The sequence below is a fragment of the Melanostigma gelatinosum genome (genome assembly GCF_949748355.1).
Source record: "Melanostigma gelatinosum genome assembly, chromosome: 8".
NCBI lineage: Eukaryota > Metazoa > Chordata > Actinopteri > Perciformes > Zoarcidae > Melanostigma > Melanostigma gelatinosum.
Genome location: NC_136641.1, coordinates 2,085,993 through 2,113,175, shown reverse-complemented (window position 1 = coordinate 2,113,175; position 27,183 = coordinate 2,085,993). Strand labels below are relative to the sequence as shown.

General features: G+C 40.0%; 1 protein-coding gene across 1 annotated transcript; it reads right to left on the bottom strand.

Annotated features, from left to right (window-relative positions):
• Positions 1-231: 231 nt before the first annotated feature.
• efhd2 (EF-hand domain family, member D2) lies at positions 232-26,950 on the bottom strand. The gene is made up of 4 exons (XM_079273519.1): positions 26,602-26,950; positions 17,594-17,741; positions 17,371-17,505; positions 232-3,546 (listed from the first exon to the last, which is right to left on the bottom strand). Exons 1-4 carry the CDS (start codon positions 26,892-26,894, stop codon positions 3,415-3,417), a joined length of 708 nt encoding a protein of 235 aa, XP_079129645.1. The 5' UTR covers positions 26,895-26,950; the 3' UTR covers positions 232-3,414.
• Between the last annotated feature and the right edge of the window lie 233 nt (positions 26,951-27,183).

Below are 27,183 nucleotides of genomic sequence, written 5' to 3'. Positions count from 1 at the left end.
TTACAGTGCACCTGCAGAGGACAAAAACAAATTGCTTGGATTCAGGTGGATAACTCTTGAGTCTTTCCTTGTCAAGTGTGAGGATCAAAGGACAGAGGACATTGTGTTGTACAGATTGTAAATCACTCTGAGGAAAATTTGTGATTTGTGTAATTGGGCTACATAAAGAAAATTGAAGTTCTGTTTTTGATGTTAACAGAAAGACGGTAATGACACACAAGACAGTTTATTATGACAAATGTTTTATTAAGAAGTTATAGGAAATCAAAATAAAAGGTGTATTATGGAGTTTTCAGCATACAAGACAAACATACCAACAAACAACAAAATAGAAATATACAAAAATAGAAGAGAAATCTTCTTAAAAATACCTTCCCTGATCGTAATTACCAATATATCCTCCCAGCTCAATTTTAAAGTTTTCACATTCAACACAATTGAGGGAGCGTAAATTTAAATTTAGGGTACTTTGATAACCGTTCAGACCGACTGGAAACATGTCTCTCAGTGGCCAAGGAGAATTACAACAGAAAAATTAATTTCACTCATTGTCTTCAGTCTAGAATGTTCATGGAAATAAGATAATAGAATGATGTGCCAATAAGCAAATGCTTACAATGGCCACCAGCTATCTAAATAACAAAGTCAATATCATTTCCATTCACATTTATTTTGCTGTAGAGTGGCGCTCCACTGGATTGGGCATTATGACAGTAGTTTAAACATTTGGCCCCTTTTCTGGTCACACTATGGACATTGAGGAATGAAGTGGGAGGAGAATTCAGTTGACAGATAACAATTTATGGAATCCACTATGTGTGCACTTACCTCAGAGTCTCTATTGTCCGTCACTAATTAGGTCACGTTTAATGGAATTTTGTTTCCCGTCCCCCATCCACTACATACAGTACAGTGATGGCATAGTCCTGAACACGCTCAATAGAGAACCACCAGGAAAACACCACAAAAGATTTGTATTCGGGTTCATCATTTTTTATCTTTCAAGACAAAAGTAATGTTTCTTTTGAATATTTAGAAAATTGGAGAAATCAGTATCAAATATAAACCTTGCACAAGTCAACATTATTGCTACCAGTGGTCGTTTCAGGAGGAATACACTGTAAGAAAAACATATGATAGATCTGACAAAAGCCAACTGACCACCCTTCACATTCCACAAGGAAACCCTGAAATCTTCAAATGTCCTCCCAGTGCACTGATGAATTTGCAAAACCCAACTATGAATTAAACAACACAAAATGAACTGGACAGTGCAGTATTTTTATACTGTAATGGAATATTTGATTGATTATTCATTAAGAGCATTTCAGTCACAATGGGCCTCATTCACTAGTATGTACTGTATGTAAAAAAGTTCTTACTTTGCACAGAAAATAAAGCACAAAATACGCCTGGTTGCTGAAACGAGCCCATCTAGCTTTGGAAGCCACCAACTAGCTAATGAGTGCTAGCAGGTCTAAGTTAACCCTGTGTTCTTGTGCTTGGAAGCCCAACTTTACAGCAGAAATAAACATGTTTACAGCCTGGTGCAAAATATGTTTTTGTTACTATGGCTAGTAATAGTATAATAATTTATGACAACTGTACAAGGGTGCATTCTTATATAACACGTACGTTCAAATTAAATTATGGCTTAAAGTTATGCATAATTTAAGTCATGGCTGCTTTGATTGACAGGTGGTTGCCATCACAGCTGCTAGCTGTCAGCTTGGTGTCACCTCAGCAAATGCCAGTCACAGAACTTAACCTTGTGGCAGTGTTTGCGGAGTCCCTTTTGGGATTTAGTTTAATGCAAATAACAGCTTGCTGTGTGGTTAATTATACGCTGGCCAACATGCTGATGCTGGATGACCTCTGTGCTCACATGAGTTTTCAACAGGATATCAGAAACTGTATTGACCGTGAAACTTGGCTAAATCCTGGACAAATTGGAGCTGAAGTGATTGCATTTTACTAGAGATGCAACGTTACCTTGTATTATTTCATACGTTAGCACCGGGACCAACTGACAACTGGGAGGCACAAGAACACAGGGTTAACGTAGACCTGCTAGCACTCAGTCGCACATCGCCCAGCTTGTTAGCCAGGTTAGCCTTAGCTAGTTGGTAGCTTCCAAGCTAGATGGGCTTGTTTCAGCAACCAGGCGTCATCCAGCAGTCATCCCGCCCACCCCGGCACACATTTTTTGGATTAGCGTGTTTTCGTCCTTACCAAGACAATAACAAATGCCCTGTCACACTTGCCCTGTAAGTGAGCCATACTGAACAAGTAATCATTCCACCAAAACACCGAAGAAGTACTAGAAAGCATTTGAGATTCAGCATCAGAGAAGGAATAGTTGTGGATAGAATTGAGGCTGTATCTGTAGATCGAATACTGTCATAATGTCTAAATTACTTAAGATTTGCAAAGACAGGAACAACGTGTTGAATGACATGTTTTTTTCAATTTAATGTTTTAAACATGTTTTTGCCAAAACAAAACAAGTGAAACTCTTCTCCTTTTGATTTATCTGATTTTGACAGTTTCAAAATTTCCGATGGCTCATATGGTCGGTGCAAAGTCACTACATCCCCAGATCTCAGCACGGAAGTAGCTAAATAAAATGTTAGCAGATCTGAGAAGAGTAACGGCTGAAACCAGAAATGAAAGATCCACATTTAAAAAACAAACAAACGTATTTGAACCCATTTGTGTTTCAGAGGGCTCATAAAAATCATGGTGCTTAAGAATGACCAGCTCCACAACAAATACCAAAATCTACTCAATACCCACCCAACCAGATTGTACAAAAATCCAAAGTTGACAGTAAAAATGTAGAGCTCAGCTATTTGTTTAAATTTTGTGTGAAAGATGGCCTGCATGTCTGCAAAGTGTCACATTGGATTTACTGAGTTCTGGAATGAGTTAAGTCAAATAAAGCTCAAACAAGCTGACATACACAGTAGCCAAGGCAGTGGAACAGGTGCACTCATCACTAGCCTACAGAAATACTAAGAAGTCGACACATTTTAGCTACAGTTTACAGATTTAGGTGCCAAACACAACCGGCTCTTGCTGTTCAGACTGAAAACCATCCACACTAAGTGGCTGTGTTGGTGTGTGCATATGTAGGATTTACTTATCTTGTACTGTTAATGTTTGAGAATGTTACTGAGCTACCAAGCTAAATGAATGGACAATTCTAGGCAGATGAATCTATAAGCAGCACTGATTTTTCATAATGTACCCAGTCTATTGTACGTAGACTAGTGACCAGCATTTGTGGGACTTTAAGACTCTGTTCAACTCGGGACTACCACTGTCTGCCATACATGGAACATTCAAACACACAGATTTACAGACTGACAGCATTGGAGCAGCAGTGACAGGTCCTGGGAGGAGAGAGGGCGCTCACTTGAAGGCTGATTGCAGTTCTTTGAAAGCAGTGCGTCTCTGTTTCTGCTCCTCGACCTGTTTCTTCTTGGCCTCCTGCTCCTGGCGGATCTCTGCCTCAAAGCGGTTGGACTCATTGATGGCCTGGACCTGTCCAACAGTAAGACACACAGCTTTCAGGAGATTGAATCGGAATCAGAATCATGAACTGTTTATTACAATAAACATGTAAAGATATTAGATAAATTATGAAAAGCAAAAAAATATATATGACAATATGTTGAAATATGTCTTATGTCTCTTATTAAAATGTCTCTATTTAAAGCCAAAAGTTGTGCAGGGTTGTGGAAATTGTTGATGAGCTTGATTGCAGTTGGGCAAATGTTTTTGTAGCGTGAGGTCTTGGTCCTGATGCAGCCTCCTGCCAGAGGGAAGGGACTCAAATTGTTTATGTCCAAGGTGAGAGGGGCTGGCCACAATCTTTCTTGCCCGCCTCAGGGTCCTGGAGGATTGCAACCAATCATCTTCTCAGCAGAGCAAATAATACTCTGCAGTAGGGCTGCACGATTATGGCCAAAATCATAATCGCGATTATTTTTGATCAATATTGCGGTCACGATTATTTCACGATTGTTCATTAATTTTAGGGACAACATCTTTTTATTGCACTTTCACGTTTAAATGAACAAGAACACTGCTTCCACTTACATTGTCGTGCTACATTCCAGTCGGCGCATAGCGATTAGCATTTGCGATTACATTGCGGACACAACTCGAACGCACTCTGTGCATATCTTCCAGACAACGAATGATGATCCTTTTCGAGGGGCTAGCTCCTCGCCTTCTACTCCTATATATTTGATATTTGATTTAGCGACACGACACACTGTCACGGCCGTCTGCTTTCTGTTCTGTTGTCAGTCTCTCTTCTTCTACTAATAGCGGAGTCTGCAGGGTGCGCCCATGACACCTCCCATCTCGTTCGCCCCCTTGTGGTCGGCTGACTGTTAGTTGAGGAAGCGCTTGATTTGATATACAGCAGAGCACGCATTTTAAACGTCAATATCGTAGACGATCATGCTCATTTAATCGTGGCAGCCAAAATCGTGATCACGATTACAATTCGATTAATTGTGCAGCCCAACTCTGCAGTGTACCAGATGATGATGATGGAGGATTTGAATATAGCCTAATATCACTAACCACAAATTTGCCTCAGAGGGCTTTACAATCCTCTGTCCCAGGACCCTCACTTTGGAACAGGAAAATCTCCCCAAAAAAAAAAACCCTTTAATGGGGAAGAAAACTCCAGCAGAGCAACAGAGGAGGGATCCCTTTCGCAGGATGGACAAAATTGCAATAGATGTCATGTGTACAGAATGAACATCATAATATAATTACAACATCCATGATATAAATGATACATATAATGACAGCAGTAATAGCAGTAGTAGCACTTATAATAAAAGAAAAAATGAAAGCTGCAAGCAGCATTGATCGGCCCTCGCAACTTCAAGCACGTCGAATGTACTGGCAAGACTCTGGTTGACGCGGCCATACATTTCTGTGACCATCACACTCTGCGTGCACGAGTTAGATGATATTTCCTGCGTCGACCAGCAGCATAGCAAGATCATGTTGCCAGGTCTTAAGCCTCAAATGTTTTGAGTGTACCTCCCATACAATCATAAATGTAAGCCTGTTAAGATCATTAAGAAAATGAATGTGTGTGAATGTGCTTCAGTGTTTGTAACATAACAGACTGTCAGTTTACTGGGATGGGGTTCAACTCCCTGCAGTGTCCTGCTGATTGTATTTGGACTTACATGAAAGTTAACTAAACCAGTCATTTGCTTTAACTTGAACACTTTAATTTAACACCGTTTTCATTTTAAGCTCTTCTGTAACTTTAGATTGTAGATGTGAAGCATTCATTGTAACGTTTAACCTGATTGTCATGAAGAAGCTCTGGACAGATCATTTATACTAATGCCCACTGACATGGTTTGACCAGAAATTCATAGAAAATTGAAAATAGCTGACTTCCGGTTGAGTTTAGAGCAGTGGTTCTCAACTGGTCTGGCTGCGGGACCCACCATCACCCCTTAATGACAAGCCGGGACCCACGACATATATATATAATAAATATATAATTTGGGTATATCTATATTCAAGACGTCTAGTAGTAGTAACGTCTCTGTGTAGTAAACAACTGTCAAATCAAATAAAGAAAGCACACATCAATTATATTTCAACAAATATTATTCTCATTTCTCAAATTTAACTGGATGGATTAGAAATACATGAATACATGTTCTTCTCATTTCAAGTAAAACAGCTGGATTAAAAAATAAATTATGTAATGAAATTAAATTTAGAAAAAATATTTTCACTGAATTACGCTGCAGCTTTAAACTCAGTCCATTCAGGGTGAAGTGAAAAATCCACAATATTATATTTTTCTCATCTTCCAAAAAGAGAAATTAGTGTTTGAAGAATTCACCTGCATGAGTCTGTCCAGTCAGAGTAATGACTCTGGTCTCTCTGGACATTTCTCTCTTTTGGAGATCGTCCTATGATTTGACTTTCACAAACCACACCTCAATAGTCCTGCTCTGCTGTCTGTATCCTCGTCTCTCCCCAGTGTGTCACGGTGTGTGTACATCTCACTCAAGTCAGGGAACTCGTCAGAATACTCATATTTGATTGGCTGAGCTTCATCACGTGATGACACAACGCATTGGTCAGTGTTTTTCCTGCACCACTTAACAAGTGCCGTAAATGCTGGAATAATTCCGCTGCATAAAAAAAATGCCCTTCAAAATAAAATCACAACTTTTTTTTTTGTCAGGCAAAGGCCCGCGACCCACTGGAAACGGGTCCGCGACCCACTTTTGGGTCGCGACCCACCAGTTGAGAATCACTGGTTTAGAGCATGGCTCCAAGAGACTTTCTTTTAAGTCCAAATATGATACAAAATTTGGTAAATCCATGTGAAATGTACTACGAGGTTTGCTTCGGCGAAATTTTGTAGGGGGCGCTATTGAGCCAATTTGCCACTCTGAAGCATTAAAACCATAATATGTAACTATATTTTTTACTTTAAATGCGTATCCCAACTTTGGCTTTGTTTAGAGCAACTCAAAGCACCTCAAAAGCACCTTCGTTTTTCACAGTGAAGACTGCATCGCCATTTGACGATACATCAAAAGCTTCATGAACTGGCATTATGAACTTCTTACACTTGTGTGGAACTAATTTGATGTTGATCTTGATGTTATGAAATATGAGAGATTTGGAGCAGATTAGACAATGTACGCCCGAGTTACAACAACTTCCTGTTTTTTCCTGACTACGTCGGTGCTCGGGCCCTAATAATAAGTACTAATAATAACAGAAGCATTACATAGGATAGAATTGTAAAAAAGCTGGTATAGTAGCAGTTATAGTGATACAAATGTTACTGATAATAATAGTAGCTGTGGATGGCAGGCACAACCATGGTCCAGGTAAAACCACGACCCATGGAAACCTTGGCGGCAAGAAAGCGCAAAGACTGGTGGGAGTTGAAGAAGGAAGGCAAAGAGGTTAAGACAGGCGTTGGGTAGGAGAAGAGTTGTCAGGTACTTGTTGTCTTCTGGAACGAGGAAGGAAGACAAGTAGACAGGGTGGTGTAATGAGGAAGAACAGGAAAATACACAGTGAAAGAGGTTGGTGAAGAAGAATCAGAGAGATGAAGAAAGTAGATAGGAGTACAAGGAGTAAGGGGAAAAGAGAAATGACGAAGGCTAAATTGGCGTAGCGCGAGTTGTATGAAAGGTTGGACCCTAGGGAAGGAAAAAAGGACCTGTATTGGTTAGCTAGATAGAGGGAATGAGCTGAGTTTAGGGTGATCAAGGATTGAGATGGAAATGTGCTGACAAGCGAGGAGAGTGTGGTGAGAAGGTGGAAACCTTTCCAACAAAGTGGAACTTTGAGGGGCCGATGAATGAAGGAAATAAGAGAGACAGCAGGTTGACTATGTGGGAATTGCAGTGGCGGGCTGTGCATTTCATTCTTGGGCCTTCAGTGCTGTCCTACTACAGTTGAACCACCCCCTCATAACCTCATTATGATGCCACAGCTACGGGTTATTATTTGTTTCTAGGGGTGTAACAATACACGTATTCATATTAAACCATTCGGTGCAAGGCTTACGAACCGAACAATATGTTTAAATAATACTAGTGCATTTGGAAAATGCAGAAGCTTAAATTGTGGGAAATATAATGTTCTTTTTCGGTGAACTGCACTCAACCTGGCAACCCACCCAATGTAACAGACACGTGCTGTCTGACACGCCCACCACGGAAGAAAAACATTGTACTCTGATATATATATATATATATATATATCATTTTTATATGTATAATTTGGGTATATCTATATTCAAGACGTCTAGTAGTAACGTCTGTGTAGTCAACAACTGTCAAATCAAATAAAGAAAGCACACATCAATTATATTTTAACAAATATTATTATCATTTTTCAAATTTAACTGGATGGATTAGAAATACATGTTCTTCTTATTTCAAGTAAAACAGCAGCTGGATTAAAAAATAAATGACGTAATGAAATTCAATTTAGAAAATTTATTTTCACTGAATTGTCCTGCAGCTTTAAATTCAGTTCATTCAGGGTGAAGTGATAAATCCACAATATTATATGTTTCTCATCTTCCAAAAAGATAAATTAGTGTTGGAAGAATTCACCTCTATGAGTCTGTCCAGTCAGAGTCTAATGACTCTGGTCTCTCTGGACATTTCTCTCTTTTGGAAGTCGTCCTATGATTTGACTTTCACAGCTCAACAGTCCTGCTCTGCTGTCTCTCTCCTCGTCTCTCCCCGTGTGTCACGGTGTGTGTACATCTCACACAAGTCAAGAAACATGTCAGAATGCCCATATTTGATTGGATGAGCTGCATCACGTGATGCGATTCACAACGCATTGGTCGGTGTTTTTCCTGCACCACTGAACAAGTGCCGTAAATGCTGGATTAATTCCGCTGCATAAAAAATGCCCTTCAAAATAAAATCACAATTTTCTTTTTTTTTCTTTTTTTGTCAGGCTAAGGCCTGAAAACGGGTCCGCGACCCACTTTTGGGTCGCGACCCACCAGTTGAGAATCACTGCATTAACGGACAGTCCATATAGTTAAAATCAATGTGAATAACACAATGACAAGAACTAACTCACAAGAACCAGTCACATACATTTATATGACAACAAAGCATGACAAATCAATCCAGCAAAACTGCAGTGCGAAAACACAAATTCCGCCACACACTGAAGAGCACGGGCCATTCAAATAATATTCACATCAGAGGGAACAACATTAACCATATCATAAAAACGTCACGATACGAAATTACTGCATTACTGCATTACTACATTACACTGCACTGGAAGCAGCACTGCAGGCTGGAAGCAGAGCAACTGAGGAAGACAGTAGCTGTGCAATGAGAAAACAAGCTAATGGGAAAATAATTAGAATACATGGTGTATTTATGAAAAATTATTAAATTATAAAATAGCTATAATTTCGTGATTCTGTTTAGGCCAGCAGAGAAGGCTTTGCTGGCCCCGACGGCCCACCACTGAGGAATTGTGAATTAGGAAGTGCGGCAGATTAGTAAGGTTGAAGTGAGGAGAATGAAGAGTTGAAAGTTGGTACAGATGACATACATGTGAAGGCAGGGAGCTGTTTAGAAGAGATGGCAGTGGAGTTTATAATTTAATTGTTTAACACAAACTTGGAAAGTGAAGTGTTTCTGAAGTGCACTTGTACCGATTTTCAAAAAAGGGTGATTTTCAGAGCTCTATTAACTACAGAGCTATGAACCAGCAACAGTATGTTTTCATGCCAGGAAAGAGCACTACAGATTTTAGGTTTGCTTTGAGATTGTTGATGGAGAAGTATAGAGGAGGTTAGAAGGAGTTATCTCTTTGTGGACTTGCAGAGCGAATGGAAGTCAGTAGGCACCAAATAGAATACATGTGCGTGAATGAGAGGGTAGACAGCGGAATGGTGAGGATGCGAGTAGTAGAGGTGACAAAAGCGGAGGAGTTTAAATACTTGGGCTCAACTGTTCAACGTAATGGGGGATGCACAAGAGAGATGAATGCAAGGTGGAGTGATATGCGACAGAAGGGTACCAGCAAGAGTGAAAGTTTACAGGATGGCAGTGAGACTAGGGCTGTGCAAAAATATCAATACAGCTGACTATCCCAATCATTTTTCCACAATAGCATAGTATCACACAAAAAAAAAAATCACATTTAAACGGATTTAAAATGTCCTCAATTACCTGTGTGTTTGTAAACTACCTCAACTAACTTGCGGTATCACTTGACAAGACACCATGCAGGTGAAATAGCGGCATAGCAACCTCAGCCGAAACCTGTGGATTCAAGTCAAACTACACTGAACACAACCCATCTACTTCAGCTCGGGCAAAGAAGATAACTGAGTCGGTGGTGCATTTAATTTGCGGCCATTTAGTGTGGTTGAAAACCCCGGCTTCAGGCATATGGTGAACACTATGTGATCCAACTTGCCGACACATGGCAAATGTAGCTGTACTTAGGATCTACAAAGAAGTGAAGAAACGTGTCAAAACATCACTTATCCCTGCTGAGAAATAGCCCTCGCGTGTGATAGATGGGACGCCAGGAGCCACTAAGTTGTATGTTACGATTATGTCACACAACATCTCTGAGGATTGGGAACTAGTTTCATATGTTTTGCAGACACGGGCAATGCTTGAGAGCCATACTAACAGTAACATTGCGGAATTACTGAAAAGTTCCATGGAGGAATGGATCATAAAAGGGAAGGACCCAGCCGTAGTGAAAGACAACGCATCAAACATGACCATAGCGACGCAGCGTCTTATGTTGCATGTAAAATGTTTCCTGCACACACTAAATTTAGCTTCACATTGAGCACTGACGCTTCAATCAGCTTGCTGGGAAGAATGAGAAGCATAACCAGCTTTTTCAGATGACAGCCAGCCATCTCTCACCCAGGACACAAACTGTTTGTGCCCCTTTCATCTGGCAGGAGGCTGCTGTCCATCAAGACTAAGACCTCACACCACATGAACAGTTTATTCCCGTCATCAGTTGGGCTCATCAACAAAGCCCGGGACCCCCACTGACTGCCATCCCCAGGAGAATTTCCTACCGGTCACTCTCCTGCACATCCCTTCTAGGTTTCTTATTTTAATACACTTGACACATTTACATTACACCTCACTTGTTTATAACACTGTTTGTGGACTTTATGTTATATTTTACTGTAAATTTTAATATGTTTCTACTTTTTGCACTGTGTTGATTGTTGATTGTTTAATGTTATGCACCACCCACCATGTCAAATTCCTTGTATGTGCAACATACCGTGGCAATAAAACGGTTCTGATTTTGATTCTCTGATGTAGTGCGACAAAAACAAGTTACTACAGCTGCCTGAACACCAACCGATCACTGACATGGTTACCAGATGGTAGTGCTTTTGACAGGCTGCAGCGAGCAGCAGCCAGCCATCTGTGCAGCCCACCTCTCAGGTGAGGTGAGGAAGACTGAGAAGGAAGTCTGCACCCTCAGTTAGTCAGACATTACTTCTGCTGTTGTCAACGCTATGAAGCCCATGAAGGTAGCTACACTCGTCATGTCACAGGAGAACACTCCAACACTATCAGCTCAGGGTTAGGGAGAGCCGTACATACACGTATAATGTCATTCGTGCAAGAGGAGTTTTCACCACACACAAAAAGTGTCTCAATGCAGGAATCAGGACATTGTATATTATATAGGATATTGTAGCTTCTTCAGTTGTTATAGTTATGAAACCGTGAATTATATAAATTGATAGATTAATCCCGACATCCCTCAATACAATATAAATAAGTTTATATGAAGATGGTTAAATTGCCACGCAAAATATTGCAATCCTATGCTGTATTGATTTTTTCCCTCCACCCCTAATAGCTGTGTCAAAGACAATGTTCACTTGATGTACATGTGGATATGGAACAAACTTCCCCTGTTTCAGTTATTTGTTCTGAGGGAGATCTAAGACAGACCTACCGTATATTTTTTCTATGGCAATAGCAGCGCATGCAGATGCAGCGACCGGTAGCTCCCATAGACGTTGCTACATTTATGACCAGGGTTCATACACATTTTGACCAATGGATTTCCATGACTTTAAACCAAATTTCCATGACCTGCATTTAGCAGGAGGTCTGTAATGTTTGCCCCGGTGTGACTTACATGTACTGCTCTAGTTTGGACAACAAGAGACAGCAGTCGCCAGTCCCCTAAGATAATGTGCTGTTATAGTCACATAGGAATCCACTGCGCTTGACGTCCACGCATTGCAAGTTAATGCAACTCTTTCCACCAGCATGTCCACATCCCCACCAGAGGATGGACCATACACTGGACCATGTTAACATGAATATTCCTGGCAGCTACAAAGCCCTCCCCGGCCCCCACTTCAGACAATCAGATAATATTTCCCTGCTCCTGCTACTTATGCCCAGCTAATTAAACGGGCTACCATGACAAAGTGCGGACAGATTTAGTGAGGACACGTTGCCAGATGAGCTGAAAACCTTTGATGCTTGCTTTGATCTCCTCAACAAAGAGTCAGCTGTCAAGTCAGCCCCACCTCCAGAGTGGTAGATTTCCCCACTAGAGGTTGCTCTTTACCATAGTAACAGGGCTGTGGGCCATGGGACTTTGATTTACCTAACTCCATATTGTGCTATCTCACCGCCTTAATTGTTACCTATTGGGTTAAATAATTAGGGCCCGAGCACCGACGTAGTCGGAGCGGAGGACCTATTGAATTTCGAATGTTTATTATTCTTCTTATTATTATTAGGGCCCGAGCACCGACGTAGTCGGAGCGGAGGACCTATTGAAACCGCTATGTTTATTCTTATTCTTCCACTTTCATGGCAAAAAGGAGGTGCTTGGGATATTGGGAATTTTGTGAAATTTGGCACGCAAGCCAGAATTTGCGAAAATTGCAGTCTGATTGGGGTGTCCAGCTGCGGTATGAAATATTGGCTCGCTAGCGCCCCCTATTGAGTAGCCCCAACATCAGGATTCACCCAGCTGTATGAAAGTTAGTAGGTATGTGGAACGTGATGAGACGCACAAAAAATCCTCTTGGACGTTTTCTCTAAACCAAACAGGAAGTCGGCCATTTTTACTTTGATGACGTTTTTTGACCGTTTCAAGGCGTCATACTTTAACGAACTCCTCCCAGAGATTTGACCCGATTGACTTCAGATTCGGCTAGTCTGCTCTTGAGACCTTGGCAGTGAAAAGTTACTCAAAGATCAAAAAGTTATCGAACTATGTGGCCGTGGCGTGGCGTCAAAGAAACACCATTCGCCACGAAACAGGAAGTTGTTGTAACTCGGCTGTACATTGTCGAATCTGCTCAAAATCTCTCATATGTCATAACATCCTGACCCGGAACACATCTATATGATAATTTAGAATCATAGTGATAGCGCCACCTAGTGGCAACCGGAAGTTGTACGCTGCGTACTTTGACATCCTGCTCCTCACAGATTAATCAGATCCCTCTCAAATGTTGTCAAACAAGCCTTAAGACCTTGATAATGCTTCGTTGTGAAGATTGCAAGAAGTTACTGAAGGGCGGCGACGTGGCGGCTCGGCGAATTTCGATCCTTCGCCATGAACGAATAAACTGATGTATCTCGACTCCACATCATCAGATCTTTACCAGATTGCACATGCTTGATTAGACTCCAGGCCTGAAGACATCTGCAGGCCAATTTTGAATCATAGTCATAGCGCCACCTACTGGTAACAGGAAGTTAAAGTCTTTATACTTTGGCTTGTTTCTCTTAGTAGGTAAATCAAATCAATATCAAATTTCTTCCACACAAATACAAGAAGTTCATAATGCCAGATCATGAAGATTTTGATGTTTCGTCGAACGCCGTTGCCGTGGCGATGCAGTCTTCGCCGTGAACAACGAAGGTCATTTTGAGAGGCTAAAAATGCTCGAAACATAAGCAAACTTGGAAAGTAGATTACAAGGCCGAAATGTAGTTATGGAATATGATTTTATTGGTTCAGAGTGGCAAATCGGCTCAATAGCGCCCCCTACAAAATTTCGACGAAGCAGCCCTCGCAGTACGTTTGACCTAGATGTATGAAATGTGGTAGGAACATGTATCGCATATGGACGTCAATAAAAGTCTCTTGGGGCTATGCTCTAAACCCAACCGGAAGTCAGCCATTTTGCATTTTTTATGAATTTCTCATGTCGTTTTTGTCATTTCCAGGCGCTGCACTTTAACGAACTCCTCCTAGGGAATTCATCAGATCAACTTCAAATTTGGTCGGTACAGTCTAAAGACCTTTGTGATGAAAAGTTACTCAAAGCTTGTTGTTTCGTGAAAAGCTGTTGCCGTGGCGACGGAATTTCGATCCTTCGCCATAAACGAATAAACTGATGTAACTCGACTCCACATCATCAGATCTTTACCAGATTTCACGTGTTTGATTAGACTCCAGGCCTGAAGACATATGCAGGCCAATTTTGAATCATAGTCATAGCGCCACCTACTGGTAACAGGAAGTTAAAGTCTTGATACTTTGGCTTGTTTCTCTTAGTAGGTAAATCAAATCAATATCAAATTTGTTCCACACAAATACAAGAAGTTCAGAATGCCAGATCATGAAGCTTTTGATGTTTCATCGAACGCCGTTGCGATGCAGTCTTCGCCGTTAACAACGAAGGTCATTTTGAGAGGCTACAAATGCTCGAAACATAAGCAAACTTGGCAAGCAGATTACAAGCCCGAAATGTAGTTATGGAATATGATTTTATTGGTTCAGAGTGGAAAATCGGCTCAATAGCGCCCCCTACAATATTTCAACGAAGCAGCCCTCGCAGTACGTTTCACCTAGATGTATGAAATTTGGTAGGAACATGTATCACATATGGACTTAAATAAAAGTATATTGGGGCCATGCTCTGAACCTGCATACAGTGTCTGACAGTCACGGAACTGAATGACAGCATCAACCAGAGTCCTCGCGCCGTCCGACGGTCGCGGACGTTCTCGGCCGCGCAGGCCGGAGTCCCGCCGGCACCCCGACGTGCATGCACCCCGACGTGCATATTGCGAGGGCCCGCCCATCGCTGCTCGCAGCTTTAATTATTATTATTTTTAGTGTTTCGTCGCAAAAAGGAGGTGCTTGGGATATTGGGACGTTTGTGAAATTTGGCACGCAAGCCAGAATTTGCGAAAATTGCAGTCTGATTGGGGTGTCCAGCTGCGGTATGAAATATTGGCTCGCTAGCGCCCCCTATTGAGTAGCCCCAACATCAGGTTTCACCCAGCTGTATGAAAGTTGGTAGTTATGTGGAACGTGATGAGACGCACCAAAAATCCTCTTGGAAGTTTTCTCAAAACCAAACAGGAAGTCGGCCATTTTTACTTTTATGACGGTTTTTGACCGTTTCAAGGCGTCATACTTTAACGAACTCCTCCCAGAGATTTGACCCGATTGACTTCAGATTCGGCGAGTCTGCTCTTGAGACCTTGGCAGTGAAAAGTTACTCAAAGATCAAAAAGTTATCGAACTATGTGGCCGTGGCGTGGCGTCAAAGAAACACCATTCGCCACGAAACAGGAAGTTGTTGTAACTCGGCCGTACATTGTCGAATCTGCTCCAAATCTCTCATATGTCATAACATCCTGACCCGGAACACATCTATATGATAATTTAGAATCATAGTGATAGCGCCACCTAGTGGCAACCGGAAGTTGTACGCTGCGTACTTTGACATCCTGCTCCTCACAGATTAATTAGATCCCTCTCAAATGTTGTCAAACACGCCTTAAGACCTTGATAATGCTTCGTTGTGAAGATTGTAAGAAGTTACTGAAGGGCGGCGACGTGGCGGCTCGGCGAATTCCGATCCTTCGCCATGAACGAATAAACTGATGTAACTCGACTCCACATCATCAGATCTTTGCCAGATTTCACGTGTTTGATTAGACTCCAGGCCTGAAGACATATGCAGGCCAATTTTGAATCATAGTCATAGCGCCACCTACTGGTAACAGGAAGTTAAAGTCTTTATACTTTGGCTTGTTTCTCTTAGTAGGTAAATCAAATCAATATCAAATTTCTTCCACACAAATACAAGAAGTTCATAATGCCAGATCATGAAGCTTTTGATGTTTCGTCGAACGCCGTTGCCGTGGCGATGCAGTCTTCGCCGTTAACAACGAAGGTCATTTTGAGAGGCTAAAAATGCTCGAAACATAAGCAAACTTGGCAAGTAGATTACAAGGCCGAAATGTAGTTACAGAATCTGATTTTATTGGTTCAGAGTGCCAAATCGGCTCAATAGCGCCCCCTACAAAATTTCGACGAAGCAGCCCTCGCAGTACGTTTGACCTAGATGTATGAAATGTGGTAGGAACATGTATCGCATATGGACTTCAATAAAAGTCTCTTGGGGCTATGCTCTAAACCCAACCGGAAGTCAGCCATTTTGCATTTGTTATGAATTTCTCATGTCGTTTTTGTCATTTCCAGGCGCTGCACTTTAACAAACTCCTCCTAGGGAATTCATCAGATCAACTTCAAATTTGGTCGGTACAGTCTAAAGACCTTTGTGATGAAAAGTTACTCAAAGTTTGTTGTTTCGTGAAAAGCTGTTGCCGTGGCGACGGAATTTCGATCCTTCGCCATGAACGAATAAACTGATGTAACTCGACTCCACATCATCAGATCTTTACCAGATTTCACGTGTTTGATTAGACTCCAGGCCTGAAGACATATGCAGGCCAATTTTGAATCATAGTCATAGCGCCACCTACTGGTAACAGGAAGTTAAAGTCTTGATACTTTGGCTTGTTTCTCTTAGTAGGTAAATCAAATCAATATCAAATTTGTTCCACACAAATAGTTCATAATGCCAGATCATGAAGCTTTTGATGTTTCGTCGAACGCCGTTGCCGTGGCGATGCAGTCTTCGCCATTAACAACGAAGGTCATTTTGAGAGGCTAAAAATGCTCGAAACATAAGCAAACTTGGCATACACATTTAAAGCCCAAAATGTAGTTGTATAATATGATTTTATTGGTTCAGAGTGGCAAATCGGCTCAATAGCGCCCCCTACAAAATTTCAACGAAGCAGCCCTCGCAGTACGTTTCACCTAGATGTATGAAATTTGGTAGGAACATGTATCACATATGGACTTAAATAAAAGTATATTGGGGCCATGCTCTGAACCTGCATGCAGTGTCTGACGGTCACAGAACTGAATGGCAGCATCAACCAGAGTCCTCGCGCCGTCCGACGGTCGCGGACATTCTCAGCCGCGCAGGCCGGAGTCCCGCCAGCACTCCGACGTGCATGCACCCCGACGTGCATATAGCGAGGGCCCGCTCATCGCTGCTCGCAGCTTTAATTATATTTGTGTTTTTTTTTAATGATAGCAGCTTGTAAATGTACAGACGTTTGCTATTAAGTTAAATTGAGTATTTTACTTTGTTTGGTTATACATTTGTATAATTCTAACTTGGGACAACCCAAGCAAGTGTAACTTTATGCCTTGAATTATATGCTTTTATTTTCTGTTTCAGAACCACAGGTTCAAAAATCTAGCCTAAGTTCCCTTTCATGACCAAGTGTCCTGTGTATTGATGTGCCTTCAACTCGAGTGAATAAAGTGCAGTAAACGAATATTGGGATCCAGTCAAATCCATTCTGACCGATGCGCTGGGACGAATGTCCATTATAAGAATCAGCTATTAAAGTCCAGTTAGCTTCCACCATTTTATCTCCTCTTCTAAAACACAGACTATACACCGTTAGTGTGTATGTAGTTGTTGTATAAGAAGTAACTTTTACTTACCTTGGCATCAAAGAAGGTCTTAGCTCCTTTGACCCCCTCTGTAGAGACATCGATTTCAGAGAGGCGAGCGAGGACACTGAGGCCGCTGTCCTCTGCCAGCTCTCCTGCTGCTGCCTTCCTGAAGATGAGTAGGAACTGTGAGGGACAGGAAGAACAAAGATACATGGATGTAGAGAGAAGGAATAACACATCCTCTGATTCTAATTTGGTTTTCTTGTTTCACCTCTCTGAAGCTCAACTTGTTGTCCAGGTCCTCATCCACCTCCTTGATCATGTTCTTCAAGCCAATGTGTGTCTGTGACGCTCCAAGCTTCTCCATCATCAGCTTCAGCTCCATCAGGTCAATGTAGTTGTCTTTCCCAGCATCATACCTTGACAGAATAGAGTAAAAAAACTGGTTTGTTACAGGTCGACGATAGATCTGAAAGAAAACTCTCACCTTCCATCATGTGCATGCTGTGCCACTTTCAAACCTCGGAGATAGTTTTGGGCTTATTGACCCAGATTTTGAAGTGTCTGTTTGACATATCCTCCTGCCCATTATAACTAATGGAATATAGTTTGTGATGGTCAAAGCATTGAAAATTCAACGTTGATGTGTTTCTAGTACCAGTGTCCTGTCATTCTTGGTTAATAAGACCTCACAGTCTGACATTTTCACCTGAACTACTCTCTACTCAACACATAAAGACCATTTTCCACTACAGGAACGTCTAGAAATGTAAACTAGCTGTTATACATTGTCTCAGTTTCTGCTATTGTTTCCTCTGTTCTCGGCCCACTGTGGTAAGAAGTTCCTGGAAGTACGTTTGGAATCGCCCTTCTAATCTTCTGGCTACTCAAGGCTCTTAAACACTACATGTCATCATTCACCTATTCACACCAATTCATAGACTGCCACCTGCTCATCTACTAACATTCATACACAAGTGAGCCAACGGCGGGGAGCTACCGGTCTGTGCTATATATATATATATATATATATATATATATATATATATATATATATATATATATATATATATACATACATATATACATATATGTATATATATATATATATATATATATATATATACATACATATATACATATATGTATATATATATATATATATATATATATATATATACATATATGTATGTATATATGTATATATATATATATATATACATATATACATATATGTATATATATATATATACATATATGTATATATGTATATATATACATATATACATACATATATGTATATATGTATATATATACGTATATACATATATGTATATATGTATATATATACATATATACATACATATATGTATATATGTATATATATACGTATATATGTATATATATATATATATATACATATATACATATATGTATATATGTATATATACATATATACATATATACGTATATATGTATATATATACATATATACGTATATATGTATATATATACATATATACGTATATATGTATATATATACATATATACGTATATATGTATATATATACATATATACGTATATATATACATATATACATATGTATATATATACATATATACATATGTATATATATACATATATGTATATATGTATATATATACATATATATGTATATATGTATATATATACATACATATATACATATATATGTATATATGTATATATGTATATATATACATATATACATATATGTATATATATACATATATACGTATATATATACATATATACATATATGTATATATATACATATATATGTATATATATACATACATATATACATATATATGTATATATGTATATATATATACATACATATATACATATATATGTATATATATATATACATACATATATACATATATATGTATATATGTATATATGTATATATATACATACATATATATGTATATATATACATGTATATATACATATATACATGTATATATATGTATATATACATGTATATATGTATGTATACATGTATATATACATACATATACACACACACACACACACATATATATATATATACATATATATACATATATATATATATATATATATATATATATACACACACATGTATATATGTATACATGTATATACATATATATATATGTATACATGTATATACATATATATATATGTATACATGTATATACATATATATATATGTATACATGTATATACATATATATATATGTATACATGTATATACATATATATATATATGTATACATGTATATACATACATATATATGTATACATGTATATACATATATATATATGTATACATGTATATACATGTATATATATATACTTCTGCTGAAGTATATATATATTATATATTCACTTCATAACATCACAAATAAAACGTGTTTTTCTTAAAACAAGGCTGATATCAAACGGACTTGTGCCCTCAGTTCACAATCGTTTCACAAGGCTCCTGGTAAATAGTGGATGGTTACGACAATATTGCTGATAATCAAAATCCCCAATTCAGAATATGAACTGGATTTTCTTTTCAGTAAATTTACTGTTGAGCTCTTTTTGTAGAATTCAAATATTTAAAATCTATAGCATCTCTGATTCATCGCTACGGGGCTGATCACACCGAGAAGCGAGGCTATAAACGCATCACCCGCAAAACCATTTATTTCCCATGGCTTGACGTGCACTCCTCTCTAGTGCCACGTTTTTCAGGCAGTTTTTACATGCGCATGAAAGTTTAAATATTCTCAACTTTTCCTAAATTAAACTTTGACACACTAGAGACACTCTGTCAGACACACATTTACATTACGTTAAGTTAACATTAAATCAGAAGAAAATTCCAAATAAAATCATCGACAACAGTTCAGGTTTTGTGTGTTCAGGAAGTAAAAAATGCACACGCATCTGTTTTCACCTGCTTAGAATAAAACTGATCTTCATGAAACATCACGACTTTTTTTGCAAGAAACGTCTGCCTGCCAAAAACCCACAGCACTGGATCTCAGACAGTTCGCTGCGGAAGAAGTTGAGGTTTGCCACCAGTAAACTAAACAGTTTTGGAAAGGCAGCAATCACGAGTTAAAAAGCCGATCCAATCATTATGTGGCTGGGTAGGATTTGTAAGGTATTACACTTCATAATAAATTGGCTCTGCAGTAAAAACGGGGAGTTAATGATTAGTTTGATTCAGGACACACTTCCTCCCCCGCCATACGCAACAATTGCATAGAGAACAATGGTCTTTGCCACATTAGAATGCTGTTAACTCACAAGATAAATGCTCAAACTGCACATGTCTGATTGGGGGGGGGGGGGGGGGCACCACCCTTTGAAGACTGCTGTGCAAAGAGAATGTGTAAGTAGTGCATTTAAAAGTCCTCGACAGGTCTGGACAAGACAGGAACCTGAAGAATCTGGGCAGAGTATGGCACAGAAACAGCCAGAAGACATTCACACCTCAGTCAGTCAATCTGAGCAGTAGTTTCCTGTTTACTAAAGCTCTTTAACCTAGAAACAATGATAAGAGGAGGTGGTCAGCAGAGGTAGTAATAAACACTAATTTCAACACTGACAGCTTGCTGCTACGAGGTGTCTTGTTAAATGCTGACTCACCCTAAATCCCTGCTATTTATTCGGGGTCAGACCAGTGTCAATATTAATGAATGCACACAGAAGGATTCACAAATATATTTTGTGATTTATATATAAATGACTCTCCACAAAAATATTTTTCAATGCACACAAAAACATTTATCATTATATATTTTCTATTTTAATATTTCTTGTTTGAGATAATTGTCATAGAAATCCACAAACATATGTACAAAATACAAACTATACCCTATTTTGTCCTTTATTTAAAAAAAGATATCCATGCACAGTTGATCAGCTCCCAGGTACGTAAATGCAACATTTGAGTCAGATAGACCTCCTTTGTCCATAGCAGCAGAAACGGGCTCACCTTACTCTTAACTTCTTTTTATATGCATCACATATTCATAATAGTTAGTTCATCATCAGGAAAAAAAGCAAAGAAAGAATCACTCTGTACTAAAGATACACAATATATAATTATCCCTGCACTTAAACATTATCTTTTTATTGTGTTCCTGCAGTTTCTTATTCTATGCTAGTTGTCAATATAGGGTTATATTTCACATAGTTGAATATTCTCAGTTTTAGCTGTGGGTATACCCATATGGGTATTACCATTTAATATCCTGACATATTAAGTTAATGGACTTGTACTTTTACTAAATCACTCAAAGCTCTTTTACACTACATGTCATTCACCATTTATGAATGGCAGGGGCTACCATGCAAGGTGCCACCTGTCCATCAGGACTAAGGGTACATCCCAAGTCTCTTAATTGCATCCCCGTTTCCCTCACTTGGGTCCTTTCCTTGCCTTAGTCCCTCCCACCAGGGATGCATGGAGGAAACCATGCGAGGAGAGAGGAACGAGGAAATATGTTTTAAGACACTTGAGACGTCCTTTCCTCAGTTGCGTCACGTGAAGCGACGTCTGTTTCTGATGACTGTGCTGATAACCACAGCTGGATCAGCTGTCAGTCGGCTTTAACAGCTGGAAGGACTTATGATAAGTTTGTGTCTGTTCACATGATCACTGTACTTAATAGTAGTAACTAATAAAGACACAGTAATCACCACTGTAGAGGTGTTTCTCTCTGTAGTCTGTTTACAAACTGTGTCCTGTGTTCTGTTTATAAGCACAGGATCCATTTCTACCGGCGGAATGCGATCGTCTTATTCATGAATTATTTGCGTCTGTACATTTTGAAATTCAGATTGTGATGTCGATATTAAATAACTCAGAATATGATTATTTCTCTTAAATGATAAAACTCATCAAACCCGACAATCAGGAATGAATGAAATGAGTAAAAAGTGCTCTCTCTCTCTCTAAGCGTTTCGTCTCTCCAGTTCCCTCTGACTTTAATTGTTTCCATAATAAAAGTTCAGATCATGAAAAGACAAATCTTTCTAATAAATGTAGAAAGTTGTTTGTGGTCCTTTTGTTGTTCAGTCTACAATGAACATATATTTAAACCAGATGTTGAATCTGAAAATGAATCAAATATAAAGCTTGAGTTTAATCTGTGATCAGTCTTCACTGTTTACATGTTGAAAAAAATCTCATCAGTCCGATCGGCTGCAGCGTCCAATCACATGACAAATGAACAATGAGGGGGCGTGTCGGCCGTTAAACACTTCCTGTAAGTCTGTTCTCGTGCGTTCTCGTGCGTCCTCGCTCATGGCTCCTCAGAGATCCCTCCTCTCTCCTCAATCCTCACTCCTCAGAGCTAAATAAGAGCTTTGGGACGGCCGCCAATATGGCGGCGTAGAACAACTTCCGGTTCAAGCGAGGAGCGAGGAAATGAGAATTAAGAGACTTGGGATGTACCCTATATCAGGGGTTCTTAACCTTTTGACCTCGGGGCCCAACTTTTCAAGTACAAAGTGTCCCGGGGCCCACTCTGACTATATGCATCAAAAGTGTCAGACAACCTGTAGGTCATACAGAAACAGAGCAGTGGGCCTTTGGAGTCAGTAAAAATTTAAGATTTTTGTCCGCATAAAATAAAAAAGTATCTTTCAGTATAAATAACTGCCGGTGGCTGTATCTGTACAGGTAAAGGACAGTATAGGGCTGTAACTACACCATCAGTGAACAACTGCCTCAAATTTGAAGGAGATTGGACAAAGTATGACCATTCTACAGAGTTTCTTCCATGAAGAGATCCAGGCGGAGCTCTAAAAGGACATTTGGAGACCCAAATGGACACATGGTAACCACATGATATTCTGACACACTAAAGGTGGTTCTCCCTTTATATTTTGATATTATATTATTTTCCTTTTATTATTAGCCTTTGCAAATTGCAAAAACTATGTATATATGGACGAAGACATGGTGTGTGAGTAGCGGACTTGCTGTGCTTAATGGCTACGACCGAGCGCACGAACGAGAATGAGAATAGCTCAGTTACGCAAACGTTGGTTGACGGCTTATATAAGAGGAAGATACGGTTTGTACTAGGGCTGGGCGATAAATCGATTTAATCGATTAATTCGAATGTGTGCTTTAAGGCGATGTGTTTTATTGAAAATCGAGAAAATCGCCCCCACCCCTCCCCCCCGTTGGGCTCCCGTAGTTGAGTGGGCGCATTGTTTACAAACGAAAACAATGGCGGCCAGCAGTGAAGCTCTCGTTCTTAAGAGAGGGAAGAATGTGTCTTCGGTGGTCTGGAAATGGTTCGGGTTCGTGTCATCTGACACAGAACAAACAGCACCACGATGTAAGGTCTGTCTAAAAGCTATTGCTACAAAATCAAGCAGCACAACAAATTTAATGCAGCACCTCAAACAGAGGCATGCCGCCGAGTGGGAGAAGTGTTGCGCCCTGAGGAGGGAGCAGGACCGCGGGAGCACAAGCGACGCTGTCTTCCTGGCAAAAAATATTTAGAAAAAACATGCACTACTGTTTAATACTGTTGGTTATGTTGTGAATGCACTTGATTTTGTTTACATGCACTTATTTACTGTGCAAAATATGTTATGTTGATGTTAGATCAGATGTTGCACTTTTGAAAATGTGAATGTTAAAGGGTCACATACATTTTATTTCATGCTGTGTTTGTATCAGTGTATTCAGTTAGAAAAGCTTACTGTAAAAAGTTACATTTGCACAGTTGTTTACAATGGAAGGCTACCATTTAATGCCATTTAATGTTATGTTTAATTTAATTTTATATTTAAATGATTCAGGGAAACAAAAGAGTGACCAAATACTTTTTGTATACTACAGGCACCTTTCTACAATGTTCAGGTTTTGTTTGCACTTTATTTTTATCAACCTACGAGGGAAAATCATCACAAAATAAAAGAAAAAATTGTTTTCAACAGCTTCTGTCATCTGCAAAAATTTGTGGGGGAAAAAAATCGATTTAAATCGTGAATCGGATTTTTTGTAAAGAAATCGGAGATTTTTTTTTTAGGCCATATCGCCCAGCCCTAGTTTGTACTATAAGTACTAGCGTTTTCTGAAGGCAGTAGCTCCATGGTAACATCCGCTAGCACGTTGTCGGGTCTGTAATGTGTCTTTTTCCATCGAAATGCTGCAAGATACGACTTGCAGCGGTTATGGCGACTTTGGACAGTGTGTGTGTGGGCTCCTTTTGTGGAGAAACCATAAGAAATGAAAGAAAATCGATGATTTCTTTGCAAAGATGAGGATTTTGGGCATGCTGGGATACCAAACACGGACATGTTTTGTGACGTATTTGCGCAAACAAGCCGTAGGAACGGAAGGGGAGGGGATCGAGGATGCCGGTGTTGAACAGGCAAAACCCTTGTTAAATAAATGAGATGATACAATGTGATGATCACAAAGACATTTATTATCATGTGTCTGTAAACCTGCATACACAACAAGAAGCCCAACAGACTTTCCCACGAGCGTTGGATGTTTCGTCGCTTGGTGTCTCTTTATTTTTGAAGGCTCCAGTGCTTCGTTTGATAGCATTAGCTCACATTCCACACACTGAGCCCTCGGCTCTGCCTCGTTGCCTCCATTCACAAAGCCGTACTTAAGAAAGTCAGGGTTGTACTTGCACACACATTTAGACTTTTGGGGGGAATGGCACCACTGTCGTCTTCATTTTTTCTTTTTAATAATTTATCCATAACTTTCGCTACAGGCTAGCGGCTAGCTGAGTGTCTTCTTCTGCTTATTGCAGCTTGTTAAACAACTGACTGACGCATTACCGCCACCAGGTGGTGGGAAGCTGTATTGTAACTGAGCGTCTCATGGATAACTAATATCTCTGGTGTCTTCAATTGATAACCTATGCGGTCCCGCGGCCCACAGGTGCAAAACTGAAAGTTTTTCGCGGCCCTCTAGGTGGCGCTCGCGGCCCAATCATGGGCCGCGGCCCTATCATGGGCCGCGGCCCTAACATGGGCCGCGGCCCTAACATGGGCCGCGGCCCTAACATGGGCCGCGGCCCTAACATGGGCCGCGGCCCTAACATGGGCCGCGGCCCTAACATGGGCCGCGGCCTTATGGTTAAGAATCACTGCCCTATATGACATTCACACACCACAGGCACAGCATACGGGAGCAATTTAGGGTTAAGTGTCTGGCCCAAGGACACATCGACTGGTGTAGCCGGAGATCTGCTGATTGAAGGACGCCCCACTCTACCACTGAGCCACAGTCGCTTCATTCATGGTTCTGATGATGTTGCTTATTATTAACAACTCTACATTCGTGCCATGAATGTAACTGGATTAGAAAAAACAGAATTAACAGAGCTAGCTCATAACAACATGAATGATAGCTCAATGAAGACAGGTATCATAAAGAGCACCAGATTAAATTAACTCGGGCCCCTGGTTTAACTGAGGTTTAAGGTCATAGAGTTCTATATAAGGTCAGATTTATACAGCTTTAATAATTGTATTAATTAATTTGTTCTTCCAAGTGTGAATACATTTTAAATGTGTTCAGACTTATTTTAGACTCAAGAAAGAGGGTTACTGATCATCTCATAAACTTGGGTTAAATTTGCTGCATATTTTATCTATCAACCTGTATTAATTAACCACACATCAAGTAGATGACTGAGCACACTATGAAATATTCTATATTCAATGAACACCTGATTTCCTTATCACTGACTTGCATAATGTATCCACCCAGCAATCACTCACGCTACAGAAACCCAGCACGTGGAGAAGTTTGCCTTTGGGCCTTCAGACACGAATCTCTTTACGTTTTAAACCTACTTGGTTAGGTTTAGGAAAATATCAATAAACCCCTTCTGGAAGAAGGCAAACGTCTCCCAAGTGCACAAGTCCATTGTACAGGACAGATTACTTTCTTTAGTAATTTATCTTTTTTGTTCACTTATTCATCTTTTATCCCAGAAGGCTGGTTTCTGCCTATATTTTGTATACCCAATAACAATACTAACTCTCCCTCACTAATCCTTCCATTTAGATTCAAGTTTTGTGTTATTGGGAAATCATCGTGTGACCTGCCAACTCAACTTCCTCATATGAGCAATCTTAAAGTTACTTCCCTGTTACATGAAATAAAAAAGCAACCACTGGCCTGAAGGCATGTTTAACAGTTGGTCATCAACCTGTCGGGGTAACGTTATCAGTATTCATGCAGATTGTCACAAACTCACGTTTTGAACATCCTTTCCATGTCCTTTATCTGGTTCCGGGAGAACTCTTTGAACTCGGTGTACGGGTTGAAGACCTTCATGCTGGGCTGGCATTGCTCACCCAGCCCTTCGTTCAGCTCTCCTCGCCGCATCAGTTTAGCACCCAGCTCCGAGTCTGCGTTGGCGTTGGTCGTACGTGGTTTCTCTTCCGACCCATTCTGATGTCCGAGGACGTCTACAGCAACAGGATCCTCGGCTCCTTCTTCAATCTGGAGCCGACGGCTGAGCTTGGATGAGAGCTCGTCTGTCGCCATTTTCAAACTGGGTGCCTAACAGTCAAGAGCTAAAGTTACCTAGCGAACTGTAGTAATGTCAGAAGAGAGGGCGTCAACACACAGACTTCTAAACAGCCTTTTTTTTTTTTTTAAAGAGGCAGACAGGACAGCCCGGTAGCTGCTTCAGACCCACATCCGGGAACTCTGGCTTGCAACACATCCCCCCCGTCTCTCCCATGGGGGAAACATGACACTTCAACAACAGAGGGTACATCCCAAGTCTCTTAATTGTCATTTCCTCGCTCCTCGATCCTCGCTTGAACCGAAA

Coding starts and splice junctions, on each gene's coding strand:
- efhd2 (XM_079273519.1), bottom strand. CDS start 26,894: ATGGCGACAGACGAGCTCTCATCCAAGCTCAGCCGTCGGCTCCAGATT. Junction 17,506..17,593: donor ACAAGTTGAGCTTCAGAGAG/GTGAAACAAGAA, acceptor TGTCCCTCACAG/TTCCTACTCATCTTCAGGAA. Junction 3,547..17,370: donor AGACCTTCTTTGATGCCAAG/GTAAGTAAAAGT, acceptor ACTGTTGGACAG/GTCCAGGCCATCAATGAGTC.